The 16,993-nt window shown below is 60.7% G+C and overlaps 2 protein-coding genes across 3 annotated transcripts; both read right to left on the reverse strand.

Moving 5' to 3' along the window:
* Positions 1 to 1,125: 1,125 nt before the first annotated feature.
* Positions 1,126 to 14,353, reverse strand: CYHR1 (cysteine and histidine rich 1). The gene is made up of 4 exons (XM_017511687.2): positions 13,756 to 14,353; positions 4,678 to 4,916; positions 3,874 to 4,085; positions 1,126 to 2,305 (listed from the first exon to the last, which is right to left on the reverse strand). Exons 1-4 carry the CDS (start codon positions 14,134 to 14,136, stop codon positions 1,914 to 1,916), a joined length of 1,224 nt encoding a protein of 407 aa, XP_017367176.1. The 5' UTR covers positions 14,137 to 14,353; the 3' UTR covers positions 1,126 to 1,913.
* A 939-nt stretch (positions 14,354 to 15,292) lies between these two features.
* Positions 15,293 to 16,966, reverse strand: LOC119466676 (cysteine and histidine-rich protein 1-like). Of its 2 annotated transcripts, XM_017511688.2 has the most exons (3): positions 16,799 to 16,966; positions 16,285 to 16,565; positions 15,293 to 16,083 (listed from the first exon to the last, which is right to left on the reverse strand). In XM_017511688.2, exons 2-3 carry the CDS (start codon positions 16,375 to 16,377, stop codon positions 15,598 to 15,600), a joined length of 579 nt encoding a protein of 192 aa, XP_017367177.1. In that variant the 5' UTR covers positions 16,378 to 16,565; positions 16,799 to 16,966; the 3' UTR covers positions 15,293 to 15,597. The 2 variants fall into 2 exon arrangements, with proteins under 2 accessions (XP_017367177.1, XP_037588404.1); XM_037732476.1 differs by having other exon boundaries at positions 16,285 to 16,966.
* Between the last annotated feature and the right edge of the window lie 27 nt (positions 16,967 to 16,993).

The following is a 16,993-nucleotide window of genomic DNA, read 5'->3' on the forward strand; positions in this document are numbered from 1 at the left end:
ACCCAAAGACAGGTGGACAGGGCAAGCATGCCCCACCTGCGCCCCCGACATCATCACCTTGGACCCGGAAACACTACACAAGAGGGTATCTGACTTCCAAAGACACAGAGATGCAGTCATAGCCCACCCCTCTGTGCATGTGGGTATAGCATGGGGGTGGGCAGCCCCAAAGCACAGCAGGATTCACCCTGGTGGTCCCCGAGTCAGAGGCAGTTGCTCCCAGGGATTTGCTGGGGGCTGGCTGGGGTCTTTGTGGACAGCAGAAAACCAAATGTGGGGCCTTCCCATGCCCTTGGTGGCCAGGTCACGTTAGCTTTGCAGGAGAGAAGGCTCCAGCAGCAAAGCATTCCCAGCAGGCCACACGCCCTAGCCCGGGAGTAGAAACCCAACAGCATTCTCAGAAACAGCCCCAGAAAATTTTGGCCTGTGAGGGGCAGTGCGGCTGCCTGGGAGGGAAGAACTCTCCCAGCCTGGGTCATGCTGGGCTGTGCCTAGCCACACTTAGCAGCCTGGATGACGGCGCTTGCATTCTGCCCCCAGCTCCTCCTGTCCATTCCTCAGCCCTTGACCTGTGGCCAGGAAAGCACAGGACAACGGGGGACAGGCCCTGGCAGCCAGGCGGGGTGGGTGGTGCTGCTCTGAGGCACAGCATTGCACCTGACAGGAAACCAGTTCTTTGGTATTGAAGCAACAAAAAGCTAGGATGGAAGAGCCACATCTCTTAAGCAAAGGTGGGAGAGTCAAGTGCCACCCTTCCCAGTAGCCCCGAGGGTCCCAGGGGAAGAAGGAACCAGGGCTCACCCCTCCAGGCAGGGTTCCTTCCCACCTTGTTAGGCCAGCCCAGCTCAACCACCACAGGGAGCATGAGGGGAGGCAGCCAGGGTGAGGATGGGAAGGGCCTACCTCTTCCAGGTGAGAAGCTGGGCTGCCCAACATCTGACCTCTGCAGGGAGCACTGGATGCAGGGTCAGCAGTAGACCCTGAGAGCAGCACGGGGCCACCCCTCAGACTCCCCCCCCAGCCAGGCACCGAAGCACTGACCCAAGCTTTCCACACAGCCTGGGGACACTGGGCCCTCAAGGCTGAATCTACAGTAAATAGACTCTTTCTCACTAAAATTGTGTGACTTATCGAAGAGCCTGCAAGGAGTTTAATCTTTTTCCTGGGAAGAGACAATTTCACCCTGCTTTCCGAAAATGTCTGCTGAGCCCTGGTGGCTGAGTCCTGTTCTCACTGGGAGCGGCTGGTTGGCCAGGGCAGCCCCGACTTTACCTGGATCTCCCCGCCCAAGCCTCAGTCTCCAGACACCATGACAAAGTGTAAGGGGAGGCAGTGTCTCTGAGTCTCTCCTTGGGGGGCATGTGTGGGCACAGAAATGGGGATGGGGCGGGCTCTGACCCCAGGCCAAACCAAAGCTCCCACGCTGTCCATTCACAGCCATGCCTTCCCCTCGAACAAAACAGAAAGTATGAAACAAGGCTGCCTTTTAATCGCAATCAGATATTCGGAAATGCCGTCTGATGTCAGCAAGGCCCCTGCGCCCAGCCAGAACCGTGCAAGGACAGAGCAACACTGCCGCCTGGCTGTGCAGAAGGGCTGGGGCAGGGTCGCTGTGCCTCTCAGCGGCCTCCTTGCTGCCACCGGTCTCTGAGCCTTGGGGCGCCCGAGGCACCACCTCCTCTTTGGGTCAGCCCAGCCTCTGGTGCCCTCGGAAGGAAGGGAGGCAGGGCTGCAGAGGGGTGAGCTGGAGGTGGGGCCCCAGTGCGCACACATGCAGACTTTCCCAGTGTTTGGCTTCGTTCGTTCTCCTCCTCTGCTAAAATGATCAGTCATGTGAAGCAGCCGCCAGCCAGGTGGACAGGCAGCGGTGCTGGGACGCTGCCCACCGGCTCCTCGGATCCGGAGGCCCCGCCCTACTTCTGTATCTGGAACAGGAAGAGCCGCAGGTTGATGTTCTTGGCGGCCAGCAGCTTGTTACACTCCACGGAGTCAATGATGGGCAGCGGCACGTAGTCCGTCTCGTTGCTCTCGTTGGTGAAGACAAAGTGGTAGATGACGGGGCTGATCCTCACGTCGTCGTAGGGGCCTTTAAGCAGCAGGAAGGAACACTCCAGTGGTGCCGTGACTTTGCTCTTGAGGAGGAGCTGGAAGGAGAGCGTGCGCTTGCAGGACAGGTTGGGGTTGCGCTCCGAGTCGTTGACGCGAGCCTTCAGGACCCACGTCTGGTTCAGCACCGTGAACCTGGGCGTCTCGTAGTACAGGCGCGTGATGAAGTCGTCTGTGCGGTACGGCCGGAACTGGACCTCTGTGGAGACAGACAGGGCCGGGAAAAGCCGGCCGTTAGTGTGGGCAAGGCTGGGCAGCAACGCCTTCCCTGACCAGGCCGAGGGCAGGCTCAGCCGGAGAGGAAGGCAACTTACCCAGACGCCGAGCTCTGCTTGTCACAAGCAAGCCAAATGCAACTATGTCAAATGGAGGCGCACACAAGCTTTGGGGCGGAACAACTACAAACAGAATCACCACAGATCAGCTGCAGAGTCCAGAGGCTGCACGTGTCAGGCCACACCCCAGGCGTGCCCGACCCACGCTGGCCTCCCTCGTCACCCTGAGCCCCGGGTGTCCCCCAGGGTGGGGTAAGCAGACACACAGACAGGATGCGGTTCCGAGAACAAGTGCACTTTATTGGTTCTGATACAGAGCTGCCAGAAAAGCCAGCAGGCAGCTGCGGCACCCAGCCCTGCCCGAGGGGAGTGCCAGGTCCTTGGGCTCCAGGCCAGATTGGGGCTGCCAGTCAGCAGGCAGCCCTGCCTGCACAGTCCTCTTGTGCAGCCCACAGCCCGTGGCTGGCAAGTCCCTCTGCGAGGCGTGGGCTCTCAGGTGGCCAGTCTTTCCTGCACGAATGGGGCTCCCCACCTGGCCACAGCTGCAGCCACAGGGCCCCAGCCTGCCTAGACTCCATGAGGTCCTGGTATCTCCAGGCAGCTAAGGCTGCTACTCACCACAGGCTGTGGCTGCTGTGGAAGCCCCTGGCCCTTGGCCTCTCTGGCCTGCTCAGGCCCACACCCCCCACTGGGCCCAGTCCAGGCAGCAGGGCGGGACTGGCTGCCCATGACTGCCCTGCTTTCGCCACGCCTGGTGCTCTGAGCCAGCCGCCTGGTGCGGGCTGAGAGTAACGGGACGGAGCTTCCTCAACAGGTGCTTCTCGCTGTCCTCTGGACCAGGCTCTGGCCTGGCTCCTGCTCCCCGACACGTTCAAAGGCGGTGGTAGTGGCTGAGAGCCACAGGATCCAGTGGGCCTGGGCCTGCGTCCAGCCTGTGCGTCTGTGGGTGTCCGCTCCCAGCTCTACAGTTTTGAGTCGGGCACCCTCAGCTTGCTCTGCAGCCCTGTCCCTGAATGGCTTCGTGCCAGCCTTGAGAGGCCCACAGCTGGGGCAGTGACCGCCTGCAGGCAGTGCTCACTCAACAGGGTGCTTGTGTTGCCCCATGCTCCAAGGGGCAGGCCCCTCACTCCCAGGCCCTCTGAGACCTGCCCACTTTCTGGTAAGACCCTGATTGTCTGGAGGCTCTGGAGCCCCACAGTGAGGATGCCACCTTGCTGGGCTGGTGGGGCCAGGGTGGGGAGGACAGGTGGGCGGGGCTGCTGAGAGAGCCACATAGGTGTGCACCTGGGGTCGGTCTCGGCCCCTCCTTCTGCTCAGTCTCCGGCCTGTCTTCTTGCCCGAGGTGGCCTCCTGTCCACTGGGAGCTTGTCCAGAGCCTGGCCGTCCGGCGCAGTCAGTGCCCAGTGCCCAGAGCCTCTGCCCCCAGGCTCCCGGCTGCCAGTCCCCCACGCCCACGCCTGTGTGGCATGCAGCAGGCGGCGGGGCGCCTCACCTGTGTAGCCGATCTTCTCGAAGCTGAGCAGGCTGAAGATGCTGTTGTACAGCTGCATCTCCTTGCGGTGGCTCTGGTCCATCTCATCCAGGATCTCCATCAGCTCGTTGCCTGTCTTGGTCGGGTGGGCACAGGCAGCCTCGTGCACTGTCAGCTCGTGGAAGGGGCCGTGCCAGGGGCAGCCGATGCGTTTGTACTTGCACTGGGTTACCCTGGGGAGGCAGGCACATCAGTCACAAGCCCAGAACAGGCAGCTGTGACAAGCTGTCCTCCCATATGGCTTCCATCCAGCTAAGAACCCCTTTCTGGGACACACGCAACTATGAGCCCAGCCCCCAGGACGGCTGTCAGAGTGGCAGTGTGTGGAGGGGAAGGAGACAGGCAGAAATGGGGAGGGAGGGAAGGAAGAGCGTGAGCCTGAGCGTGCCCAGAACCGCAGCTCCAGTTCCTTCCCCTGCCTGGCAGCTGTGCCCTGCACAGCCTCACTCCAGGAGACTTGGAGGCTGCCTCCAGTGGCTGGGTAGCCATGCGCTCTTGCCAGTGTAGCGCCACACCAAGCTCCCTGAGGTCCCACGCTGTCCTGGGCCCTTTGAGGGGCTTCCCCACAGACACAAAGAGTGCGGGAAGACCAGGGTCACGTATTGGTAACAACTGGGTGCAGCACCCTCCCCTGGGGCCGTCACTGGGCTGCACGGGTGGTACCCAAGGCCCAGGCGGCAGGCATGGCCAGTTCACTCTGCATGGACCCTGCTGCACCAGGGTGGGCTTCTAGCAGTCCTGGGCCCCACGGTGACCCTCAGTTACCTGTCCTGGCATTCCTCTTTCTGGTGCCTCTCCAGGAGGGAGCGGGGAAACTGGCGCAGGCAGAAGCCACACTCTGAAGGCAGCTCGCTCACGGCTTTCTCCACGGCCAGGTTCCGGCAGCAGAGGCTCTTACTGATCTCACAACGACAATTGGGGCACGTGGCCTGCTCCTCCTTCAGCCGGGCATCTGCTAGTAGGTGGATAAAACAGCCAGCGCACATCAAGTGACCATTAGTACACTGCGAAGAAGGAAAGGGAGACGAAGCTCACAGACCTGCGGGCTCGGCTCACACACCCGCCCACGCCTGCCAGCTCTGGCCAGGTGTCCTGAGGGACTGCAGCTGGTGCCAAGAGGCGCACGTGCCTGTCCCTGCATCCTGCTGGAGGGTAGCCAACACTGAGAGCTGCTCCAGGGGGACAGGCAGAGCCAGCTTGGGTTCTTGAAGAGATCAGAGGTCCCAAGAGCAAGACCTCACCAGCTCACACAGGTGACAGCTCTGGCAGTGACTGGTTCAATCACCTGGGGCTTACAGCCAGGTTTCTCTCCTAGGGGCCAGCAACTTCCCTGACTCCCCTACAGATCCAGAGTTTGGGAGCCCTCCAGGAACACTAGGCTCTTGGCCAGCACTGTCTGGTGGGGAGCGGACGCTGCTCCCACACTGGGGCAGGCGTGCTCTCTGGGCCTTCGGCAAGGCCGTTCATGCTGGGTTGAGGACCTGGCTGAAGGTGAGCCCAGCCTGGCCCTTCTACTCCAGCCCTACCCAGGGAGCCCAGGTGGAAGGAGGCAGCTGCCCCTGTCCAGGGAGGTCAGCTACCTGCAGAGGCCTCCTCAGAGCTGGGAGGCAGGAGCCAAGCTGGTCCAGGACAAGGGCAGGTGGGCAAACAAGGAATGCCTGGGGAGTTGGAGTTGGGGCTCTGAGTGTGTGCCAAGCCTGCTGGGGTAGCCGGGGCTGGCAGGAGCAGGGTACCTCCCACTGGGCTCCCTATGTGGGCTGCCAGCATGCCCAGTGGTCCCACCCTGGCTCTCTCACTCCCTTGACGTAAGCCTTGAGCATCCACTTGGTGCCACTGAGACACAAGGCAAGCTTCAGTCCCAGCCTGTGGGGGCTCACAGTGTGAGAAGCAGGAAGCTTAAACCAGAACGAAGAGGTACAAGAGCAAAGCCTTGTGTACCTGAACAGACATAGCTACCCATATCCCTGGCTGGAGTGGAATGTGCAGGGCCAGGCAGGAGTGACGGGGTGTGACGTGCCTCCCACCTAGGGACTCACAGCTCGCTGAGGGGAGTGGTCAGCAAGGTCACTCCTGTCCTGATGCCTCTCCAGCAGCTGGCCCAGGCTTGCCAGCCATGCAAACCTCCAGAAAGCCACTGGGCCACAGGCTTCCTTTGGGACATGGCACCCTCTTGAGAATAGGATGTGGTGTGGCAGAGGGGCCTGCCCTGGTCCAGCCTCTCTACCCAGGTGTGTGTCAGGGAGAGGACACTCACAGGGCCCTGCCTGGCAGTGCTGGGAGGCCACCCCTGCACACGTGGGGCCCTGGTAAGCCTAAGCTTCCATCCTAGTGCTTCAGCAGCCCATGCACCCCAAGCTAAGGAGCTGCCAGATTCTGGGACTACTAACTCAGACCTAGGATCTGGTGAGTGAAAGGACCTACATGTGGAGAACCGACGGTGGAGACAAAGCCCTCTTTCATGCAATCCACATCCACATGAATGCCGCCCATTACCTACATTTGATTCTCAAGTTCTGAGTCTGGTTAAAAATTAAAATTACAGGCGGTGGCTCATGCCTATAAACCTGGCACTTTGGGAGGCCAAGGCAGGCGGGTCACCTGAGGCCAGGAATTTGAGAGCAGCCTGGCCAACATGGTGAAACCCTGTCTCTACTAAAAATACACAAATTAGCCAGGCATGGTGGCACATGCCTGTAGTCACAGCTATCTGGGAGGCTGAGGCAGGAGAACTGCTTGAACCCCGGAGACGGAGGTTACAGTGAGCCAAGACTGCACCATGGCACTCCAGCTTGGGCGACAATTAAATGAAAATTGAAACATATACAGCTGCCTGAGGCAGGGAGTGAGGCTGGCTCTGACTGGGGTGGGGACAAGCTGAGGCCTGCCCCCAGGAGGTGTGAAAATCCGCCAGCCCTGTCCAGGGGTCAGCGGTGGGTGGACTGTGGAAGGGAGTGAGCATAGACGGTGTTGAAGCAGCTGCCCCATGGGAGGCACAGAGCAAGGGCCCACAGTACCACCCTCTCACAGCCCCCTACCCTGGAGCCGTGCCACTCCATGTGGACAGCTTTAGACACTTCCTGGTGAGACTGCCCGGGGGCCTTGGAAGGAGTTCTGGGCCCAGCTCTGCATGCACAGCTGCCTGAGCACAGGCCCAACAGCCCTCTTCTTGGCTGCGGCCCAGCTCCCCAGGGAGTTCCAGGCAGGGCTGGAGCACCTGATCCCACCCACCAAGGCCACCTGGCCTCTCCTCCTGGCTCTGGGTAGCTCAGGAAGACCAAGATGGGGTCCTGGGTCCTCCCAAGGGGGCACTGAGGCTGCTAAGCACATCGCCACTTACCTCCCAGCACTGCCAGCCTCCCACCCCGAAAGCTACCCCAGCTCCTGGGCCAGCCCCTGGCCATAGGCCCCATTCTTTTGGGGGCCTCCAGACTCCAGCATGGGCTCATTCAATTCCATACCATGGAATTGGCTCCCTCTGGGCCTCCAAGAGGGCCTGCAAGCTCCGAGGAGACGCACGGCCACTGCCCCTTCAGCCCCAGTGGCTTCACTCAAGTCAGAACACAGTGAGTCCCTAGGGTGCCCTGGACACACTAGCAACATCCACCCACAGACCCTCTGACTGGTCAAGGGACGCCCTCTAGGTGCATGGCCAAGGCCGACCAACACTCAGCCCAGGAGGTCTGTCCACAGCAGGACAGTCACGTGCTCCAGAGCCTTCCCTGCCATCTGGGCCTCCTCAATCCCTGAGTGAGACCCTGGCTCTACACCAAGACCAGGCCATGGGCAGCTGAATCCTTGCCTCTGGCAGCGTCTGGCCAGATACACTTGATTCTGACTTGTGTCCACCACCCACCAGAAGCTGGGCCCTGGAGGACTCTGCACAGTCCAGGGATGGGTTGGTCCAAGGCCCCCAAGAGCCCAGGTACCTTCAAGAGCAGCTGCTGCAGCACCGAGGCCAGGCCGCCTCTCACCACCAGCTGGGTCTTCCCAGACCCCGCAGGGGCAGAGGGTACCCCACAATCACAATCCCCCAAAACCAAGGATGGCATCACAGCAGATGACATTATGGGGTGGCATCACATAGATGACATCACAGGGGCATGACACCATGGAAATGACATCACAGGAGAATATCACAGGAGAATGACATCACAGGGGTGACATCACAGGGTGATATCATGGGGATGTCACACACATCACTGGGAAAGGACATCATGGAGATGACATCACAGGGGAATGACATCATAGGGGATAACATCACATGGGTGACATCACAAAGGCCACCACAGGGTGACATCACGGGGGAATGACATCACAGGGGGATAACTTCACATAGGTTACATCACAAGGAATACCACTGCAGGATAACATCACGGGGAAATGCCATCACAGGGGAACGATATCATAAGGGGATAACTTCACATGGGTGACATCATGGGGGAATGACATCACAGGGATGTCACACAAGTGACATCACTGGGTAAGAACATCACAGGAATGACATTGCAGGTGGATGACGTCATAGGTGGATGATGTCACAGGGAATACCATTGCAGGATGACAGCACAGGAGAATATCAAGGGGGAATGACATCATAGGGGGATGATATCACAGGGATGACATCACAAGGAATGCCATCGTGGGGTGACATCACGGGGGATGACATCACAGGGCTTCCCAGACTGTCCTAGGGCAGATGGGGGCTTGAGCCACAGTGATGGGCTCAGACCCCAGCCCACAGGTCACCAGTAGCATGACCTTGGGCTCACACCATCCCTCTTGGGGCCGCAGTTTCCTCACATGAACAGGTGATGAGTACAGGACCAGCTTCATTCCGTGCTGATGAGGTGGATGGGACAGGATGGCACTGCCTCACACCCAGCAGGCATAGAGGAATCACCACCACCGTGGGCAGCCACGGCAGAGTCCCTGGGGCTGCCAAACCCAGCAGCCAGATCCCAGGCCTCTCTGCAGATGCTGATACACACAGGTGGCCCAGAAATGGCCATCTGCACCTGCATCCTTGAGACAGCACCCAGCACTCCCCTCTGCCGGGCTACAGGCAGGTCACGTGACCCCCAGCCTGTGCAGACCCAGGGTCTCCACTTGAGCTGCTTCTTCCCTGGGGTTAGTGGGAGCTAGATGAACTGAACAGGCTCAAGAAGGAGCCCTGACGTGACTGAGGGCCCCCATGTCTTCCTGGTGGTCCTAAGTTCCCTAGGGTCAGGTGGCCTTGTAGCACCCCTTTCAAGCCTGGACTGCATGGCTCTCTCAGGCCCTGAGGACCTCCTATTTCCCACCAGAGGATGGCATGATGCCCAGGCCCATGGAAGCAGTGTCCTTGCTCACCAGCTGTCGAGGACCCACAGGCCCTTGACAGAGGTTGTCAGTGCCAAAATGCAGCCAAAGGGCTTCCCTGTGGCACAAACCCCGAAAGCACTGCTCAGCCAGCTGGAGATCCCCCTTCCTCTGCCATCTGCATGCAGGCAAGGCCCCACCAGGGCCAATAGTGCCTCAGGGCACATCCCACATGCTCAGCCCTGACCACACATGGCCTGTTCTCAGGCCCCAGAACAAACATGGACCTGAGAGGGACGGCCACGTTGTCCAAGGCCATGCAGCTATTAAGTGTGAAGCCAGGACTCAAACCTTCCGCCCAGGCTTGATTTGAAGTCCCTTGCCTGCTGCCTCCCTCGCCTGCTGCTGCTGTCAGACCACAAATGGGGGCCAGTCAAGTCCCAGAGTTGGGCTCACATTCAGAACAAGGCTGCTTAGATCTAAAAGTAACTCAAATGACAACCACCACAGAAAACAAAAATTCTTACCTAGCCAGAGATTCCAGAAACTCTTCCTTGCTCCTGTAAGTTTTAGATCCCTAAGCAAACAAATTTACAACGCTCTTTCCTGCTACTTTTCTCATTTCAAAGAGCGAAATCAGCTGCAGTCCTGCACTGCCTAGGAGGCTGGTGAGGAGGGACCCAAAGCTCCCTGGACACAGGGATGGGGACTCCACCCCCACAGGATGGCACACTGTTGGGCTGTTGGGGGTATGGGGCTTGGGCAGAGATGGAGCCATCTCTGCTTCCTGGGCTGTTATCAATGGGACTGTCAAGATGTGGCAGAGACATGGGCACTACAGGTGGGAGGGCATAAGCAAGTGACAGGTCAACAGCCGCAACACACCCCGCCCACAGGACAGTGTACTCACCCTGGTCAGACGGGGCAGGGGGGCATCCTTGTAGCAAGGTGAGTACAGCCTCAAAGTGGGGGAGCGGCCTCTGTGGGGCCCAAGGGGTGGGCAAGGGCAGGGAGGACACCTCAGGCAGGAGGGCACAGAAGCGGCAGGGCACTGTGCAGGACTGCACTTGCGAGGCAGCTGGTCCACATCAGATGTAGCCTGGACCATATCTGTTAGAGGCTCCTGCCTGACCCTTACACCGCAGCGAGCTTGTTTTTGCCTTAAGAATGCCCCACAAGGGGTGCATTGATGTGCAGTCCCTTCCTCCAGGTACCATCGCCAAGGCTCAGGGCTTCAGCTGACATCAGCAGGAAGGGTCAGGGTCAGGTCTGTGTTATGGAGGACCACACTGGGCCTCGTCTGAACGGCTGTGCCAAAACAGAGGAAGGGAGGTCTGGAATGAGGCTGCAGCTGCAACGTTCTGGGAATCACTGAGGCTGTCTTCCCAGAGGAGGTGCCCCATAGGCAGAGGTGTCCACAGGACACACTGCCCTCAGGCCACAGAGCAGGGAACCGGCAGAAGCGACCTGACCACCTGCTCAGCCTGGACTGGCCAGAAGCTCCTACACGGGTATCCCCACTGCCCTGCCAGCCCTCCTGCCATCCACCTGAGACTCCAGAAGGTGGCCACACACCTTGTCAGGCCAGTCACCCAAGACACACCTAACACCCACAGAGAGAACATCAAAGCCGGGCCTGCTGTGCCAGCTGCAGCCCCAACCTGCCGTGACGCAGGACGTGGCAGTGGCAGAAGCCGTTCGTATGAGGGCCTCAGTCTGACGCCCGAGTGGTTTTCCCAGCCTGTGAGGAGCCATTGTGCAGGCACAGGTCCATCGATCAGCCAGCCCTGCAAGCCCAAGGGCTCAGACCCAGGGGCAGGTGGGTGAACTGCCTATGCAGCCCACATCTGCTTTTGACACCACCTGGGGCGTTCCTGCCAGTGCTGGTGGCATCTGCTATCTGGATGACAAACTCTCAAGTTACTGAGGACCCAGCCAACTCCAGAGGCCCATGAAATTGTCCCCTACAGCCCCAGTCCCAGGGACAACACGGGGCTCAGCATGGCCACTCCCCTCTTCTCCTCACCAGAGTCGGACACTGAGTTGGCCCCCAAGAGCACAGGTTGGCTGGTGCCCACCCTGAGCCATGTGTTCTGCTGGGGTCAGGAAAAATGTTCTAGTAGAACAGAGGGTGGAACCTGCTGCATTCCTGACACTGGCTGGCTAGAGGCAGCCAATTAACATGGTTACCAAAGAAGGCTAGTAGAATATGGTGGGCTGAGCGCAGGCTGGGGTGATGGCCAGCATGGGCCCCAGACAACGACACATAGAAGGCGGCATGTGGGGGCCCACACCATCTGTGCCCAGATTCTCTAGGGAGCAGAGCAAGCAAGGGCCCAGGTCTCCAGGTCTGTGTTGACCTTCCAGGGGCACCACCCATCGAAGAGAGCCACCCCCGGAGGTGTTCTCAGCAGTATTCGGGGAAGCCAGTGCCCACAGCACTCCTTGCTCAGCTGCTCTGTTCCGAGGGAAGCCACTGAGCAGAGCCCCCAGGCCAGGGAGGGCCACCAGCTAGGGCAGCCCTAGTGCCTTCAGTCTCCATTACACCTGCTCAGCTCCTTGCCTCTGGCCACCCAGGGTAGAACTCTGCTCTGCATAGTGCAGGCCGGTTTGAACCAGCCAGGCTCAGAGGCCTGGTCACCAGGAGCTCTGGTCAGAAGCAGAGTCATCAGAAGCACCCCACCCAGCTGGGAGACAGAGTACACCAGGGACCAGTACCATGGGGCCCATAATCACACCAGGCCCAGCTCCAGCCCATCCACCAGTGGGGAGACAAGAAGACTTCCCAGTTCCCCTGTGATCTTGCACTATTGGCTTTGTTTGTTGGAGTCTCCCTCGAGGCCCAAGAAAGTAAGTTCTGGCCATGCGCGGTGACTCATGCCTGTAATCCCAACACTTTGGAAGGCCAAGACAGGTGGATCACCTGAGGTAAGGAGTTGAAGACCAGCCTGGCCAACATGGCGAAACTCCATTTCTACTAAAAAAACATAAAAATCAGCCACGCATGGTGGCAGGCACCTGTAATCTCAGCTACTTCAGAGGCTTAGGCAGGGAGAATTGCTTGAACCCAGGAAGCAGAGGTTGCAGCGAGCTAAATCCTGCCACTTCACTCCAGCCTGGGTGACACAGTAAGACTCTGTCTAAAAAAACAAAAACCAAACAACAACAACTTCCGCCTGGGAGGATGGAAGATTTCGAGCCAGGAAAAAGGGGCTGGAGAGTGGGCACGTCTTGGAAGCCGACGCACTGCCAAAGCCGAGGGGCAGCTGCTAACTCTGGGGGCCAGTGGCTGTGAAAAGCCCTTCCCTTGCTGGCCCTGGTGCCTGACACCCAGGAGGGTGGGTGATAGCCAGTGCCCTCTCTCCAATGGGGTCCTCCCAACAAGGTCATGGCAAAGCAAGAAGGACTTAGAGATCCAGAATTTGGGGAAACGACAACCCACACTAGCCCTATACCACCTGTTACAAAAGGAGCCGCTCATCCAGGCCCCCAGCTTAAACACAAGCAGGGAAACAAAGCCCCATTAGCTACTTCCAGCTCCTATAAGTGTAAACAGCTGACAGAGAACCTGCTTCATTTCTCACAGGGACTGGGGAGTTGAAAGGGAAAGAAACAGGGAAGGTGGGGCACTGTACTCTGCCTCTGGTGTCAACCATTGTCTGTCTCTACTGCTACCTGGGAAGGGGCATGTCAAACCCACCTGGGCCACGTACCCTCTCTAACGGCCTTAAGTTGCTTAAGGGCCGAGTCCAGCTGCCATGCTGGATGTGAAGGTGGGGGAGACGGGTGGACCGGCCTCCTGGAGCACTGGTTGCCAGGAAGCCTGGCCTGGCCTGGGTGAGGTGGGCAGGAGCCTAGCGTGGGGCATGACAGGTCCAGTCGGATGCAGGGTTCGGCTGGGACTGGAGAAGGTACCCAGACTGTGGGACTTGTTGCCAGTGCTTCATCCAGACCAACAGCAATCCCCTCTCTCCTTACTGTTTTTCAGAATGAAGCAGAAATGGACAAAGTAAAAGGATTCTTCCACCCAGGAGGCTAGAAAAGGAAACGTCCGCAAGATGTTCAGGAGTGGAGGGACAGGCTCGGGGGTGTGGCTGCCAGAAGAATGGGGAAGGAGCTCTGGAGCACAGGACTCAGTCCAGGGAGCTTGGGACCGGGTGGGTTGGGGGGAAGCAGTTGTGGGGTAAGGGTCAGTTTGAGGGTGTGGATTTGGGGGGGGAGTGTTGAGAGGATGGTGGAAAAGTCTGGAAAAGAGAAGGCAGACATAAGAGAAAGACACGCGATTGAGATCGGAAAGTAACGTGGGTCGGAGCACAGAAAACCGGGGTCCCGAGCAGAAAATGATGCCCGGAGAAAAAGACAGCGAGGAGCTTCGGAGCAGGCGCTGGAACCCCGCTGGGCGAGGAAGTGGCTGTAAGGGCCGGAGAGGGTTCCCGGCCGCCGGGGCCCGCGGGCCTGGCCTCCGAGGAGACGCGGATCTTGGGGCCCCGCGGCGGGGGCTGCAGCCCCGGGCTGGGCCGGGTCGGGGTCGGCCGGCGGCCCTACCTGGTACACGGAGGCCTTGGGCAGGTCCAGGCACACGGTGCAGCACAGCACCGAGTAGAGCCGCTCCTCCAACTTCCCGCTGCCCGCCGCCGCCGCCGCCGCCGCCGCCTCGGCCGCCTCGGCTGCCCGCAGCCGCTTCTTGGGCGGCGCGTCGGGGTCGCCGGCCGCCTCCTGCAGCTGGAGCTGCCGGGCGCCCGCCAAGCCCGCCTCGTCCGGGAGCCCAGGCCCCGCCGCCTCGCCCAGTGCCGCCGCCGCCGCCGCCGCCGCTTGCCCGGCGGCCGCCCCGGGCCCGGCTCCGACCCCGACCCCGACCCCGGCCGGCACGGCGCCCGCGGGCCCCGCGGCCGGGCCACCCCCGCCGGCCTCCTCGGCGCCGGACATAGCGGCCGGCGGGCCCGGCTGGCGGATGCCGGCGCGCTCCCGCGGCTAGAAGTTAGGGGCGCCGCGCGCTCCCGCCGCTCTCCAGCCGCCGCCGCCGCAACCCCGCAGCTCCGCTCCCTGCGCCGCCGCCTCAGTGGGCCCGGCCCGCGCGTCGCCCCGCAGCCGCCGCGGCCACCGACCCCGACACGGCCGCCATCTTTGTTTTCGCTGTGCGCTTCCCCCCGCCCCGCCGCCACCGCCCCCTCGTCTTCCCCATCACGTGAGCTCCGCGCGGGGCCAATGGGAGCGCCGCTTGGGGCGAGACGGCACAGGGACCAGAACCAATGGGAGCGCGAGCGTCCCCCGAGGGCCCGCCCCTGCAGAAGGTGGGCAGGAAGGGGCGGGGCCCGTGCGAGCCACCGAGGGACGCGCACCTGGGCCTAGGGAGGCCCACGCGAGCTGCGGCATCGGCGCAGCACCCATGCTCCACGAGCCAGCGGCGGCGGAGCGCAGCCGCTGACTCCTATGGCGGGGTGTGCCTGCGTCTTTGTCCCCCAAGGCTCGTGTCTTCTTCCCGGAGGGGAAGGGCACAAATGAAAAACCCCGCCGGCCACCCTTCTCTGTTCCGTGCGGGATCCGATAGGTCTCCACAGGACGCAAGCGGAGGGACTTCCGGGGAGAAGGGACTCCAGACCCCTAACCCCCCGGAATGTAATCCTCTGTTCATCCGAACCCCTCCTCCTAACCCTAGGGTTGGAGGCTGAAGGGGTCCACTGAGGAAAATGAAGTTCTTAGGGAACAGGGCTGGCTTCCACAAGCCAGAGGCACACAGGAGGGCAAATCAGCCCTGGGAGGATGTGCATTTCTGGAAATGACTGTGGTATAGCCGTCCCCTGCCTCCACCCTAGCTGTCAGTCTTTGAAGGTCACTGCCCCAGAGGGCCACCTGCCAGGCCAGGATATCTGGAACTCCACCATGTCCCAGGAGAGTAAGGGCCCAGGGCTACGTCTTCTCGGTCCAGGGGTCCCAGACAGTAGTCAAAAGGAGACCAGGCTGGATGAGGCCCCATGCTAGTTCCAGCATATACGCTGTCAGGGTAACCAGCTGCTGCCCTGATGGCCTTTAGGAAGCTCACTGAAGGATCCCTCAATCCCTCTCAAAAATGGGCAGATTCCGTATTCCTGCAAAATTCCTAAGATTTATTGGAGACTAGGCCTCTTCTCTGGATCCACAACCACGTCTAGCCCAGAATCAGGGCCCCCAAATGTATCTGGGACCCTGTCCCTTTCATTTTGGTCTAGACAAGTCCCCACAGATGGCCAAAGGACAGCACCCAGACTCTGCCCCTGATCAGTCAATGTGCAGCAAGCCCATTTCAGTGGGCAGGAGAGTCTACCCCTAGGGGAGAAAAGCCCCAGGAGTTGGCAGGTGGGAGGGGAAGCGGTCGGCAGGGCAGAAACCCTGCCTTGCTGTATCCAGCTGTCACTCCCATTGCAGGCGCTGTGTATGCAGGGCCCGGCAGTAAGCCCAGCTCCCTGCAGCCAGGGCCCAGCGACAGACATCCTCCTTCGGTAGCAGCAACAGCCTGTCCTCCTCCAGCCGGCTCAAGAGGCCTGCTACACCCAGCATCGCACCCCCCCACATCCCATAAGTGTTGGCCGTGAAGACAGCCACAATGAGGATGGTCACTGCGACCACCAACAGCATTGCCTGACCCGCGACAGAGCGGCCCTCAGGGCCGAGATGGCCGCCAGCCACTGCTAGCACCATGCCTCCTCCCAGGAGCAGGTTGGCAGAGGAGCGGTCCCCATTCACCCAGTGGAAATCGAACGCCAGAAGGGGCAGGCCGATGACGGTGGCCACCCAGGCTCCAGCAAGACAGTCTTCATGTGTGCTCAGCCCTGGGGCCAGCATGGTGGCGGCCGCCAAGACCTGGAGCAGGAAGCCAGCAGCAGCCCCTCGACTTGCCTGTCAACACAGAGAAGGGCGGACATGAAGGAAAAAGAGGCCGGGGCCACTCTTTTTCCTTTTATAGGAAAGGGTTTGGGGCTTCCTTGGAGACCTGGTCTTAGATTGACTTCCCACCAACCTCACCCTAATCCAGGAAACTAGGTCCTTGGGATTTGGGAGGAATGGGGATGCTCCCGTGCTCAGACCCAGTGTACTCACCTGGGCGGTGCTCGCGGCTGCGTGCAGAGATACCACTCCCAGCACCAGATGGGACAGGGCTGTGCTCCACTCAACCCCCGGCTTGGGGGCCATGGCACGTCGGGCAGTAGTAAGTTTGAGGACGTAGATAGCAGATATTCAACTCTGGAGACGAAGAAAGTACAGAAGCCAGCGACCTGGAGCCCTAAGCGCGGCACTAGTAGCCCAGGTTCCAGGGCCCCATTACTAGTTAGGAGAGATTCAGTCCTCAATTTTCGGATCCCTGAGGCCACTGCACACACCTGTGGGGAAGAATAACTTAATTCAGCCGGGAAACAGCGGAAAATGGCTTAGGTAGGCTGGGTGGGGGGCGTGAGTCCTGGGGCCCTGAAGCCCAAATCGGGGTGCCGGGCCCGGGGGAGAGGGAGCGGCGGCCTCGGCCTAATCCCTGCGCTCCGGGAGGCGCCGTCCTGGGAGCCCGGGCGCGGGAGGAGCGATGGCGCAGGACTCCCGGCGGCCTGCCGTGCGCAGTTACCCGGCTGCGCGGTCCCCACGCAGTGGCTCGCCGGAGGCCAGAGCCCGCCCGACGCACCGCCCCCTGCCCCGGGCCCTGCCTCCTCCGCCAGGCCTCCGGTTGCGAGAGCGAGCTTGGCCGGGAACTTCCACCACCGAGAGGAGCAGAGGCTAGAGCGGGCCGGGGCGGGACTAGAGTGACTAGGGGCGGGGCCTG

Source organism: Cebus imitator, unplaced genomic scaffold (genome assembly GCF_001604975.1).
Source record: "Cebus imitator isolate Cc_AM_T3 unplaced genomic scaffold, Cebus_imitator-1.0 Scaffold449, whole genome shotgun sequence".
NCBI classification, from domain to species: domain Eukaryota; kingdom Metazoa; phylum Chordata; class Mammalia; order Primates; family Cebidae; genus Cebus; species Cebus imitator.

Bases quoted from the DNA above. Each gene is read 5' to 3' on its own strand.
- CYHR1 (XM_017511687.2), bottom strand. From the start codon at position 14,136: ATGTCCGGCGCCGAGGAGGCCGGCGGGGGTGGCCCGGCCGCGGGGCCC. The intron at 4,917-13,755 runs GTAGGGCCGCCG...CCTTCTTCGCAG, and splicing joins CCAAGGCCTCCGTGTACCAG to TGTACTAATGGTCACTTGAT. The intron at 4,086-4,677 runs GTAACTGAGGGT...CTGCCTCCCCAG, and splicing joins AAAGAGGAATGCCAGGACAG to GGTAACCCAGTGCAAGTACA.
- LOC119466676 (XM_017511688.2), bottom strand. From the start codon at position 16,377: ATGGCCCCCAAGCCGGGGGTTGAGTGGAGCACAGCCCTGTCCCATCTG. The intron at 16,084-16,284 runs GTGAGTACACTG...CTGTGTTGACAG, and splicing joins CAGCCGCGAGCACCGCCCAG to GCAAGTCGAGGGGCTGCTGC.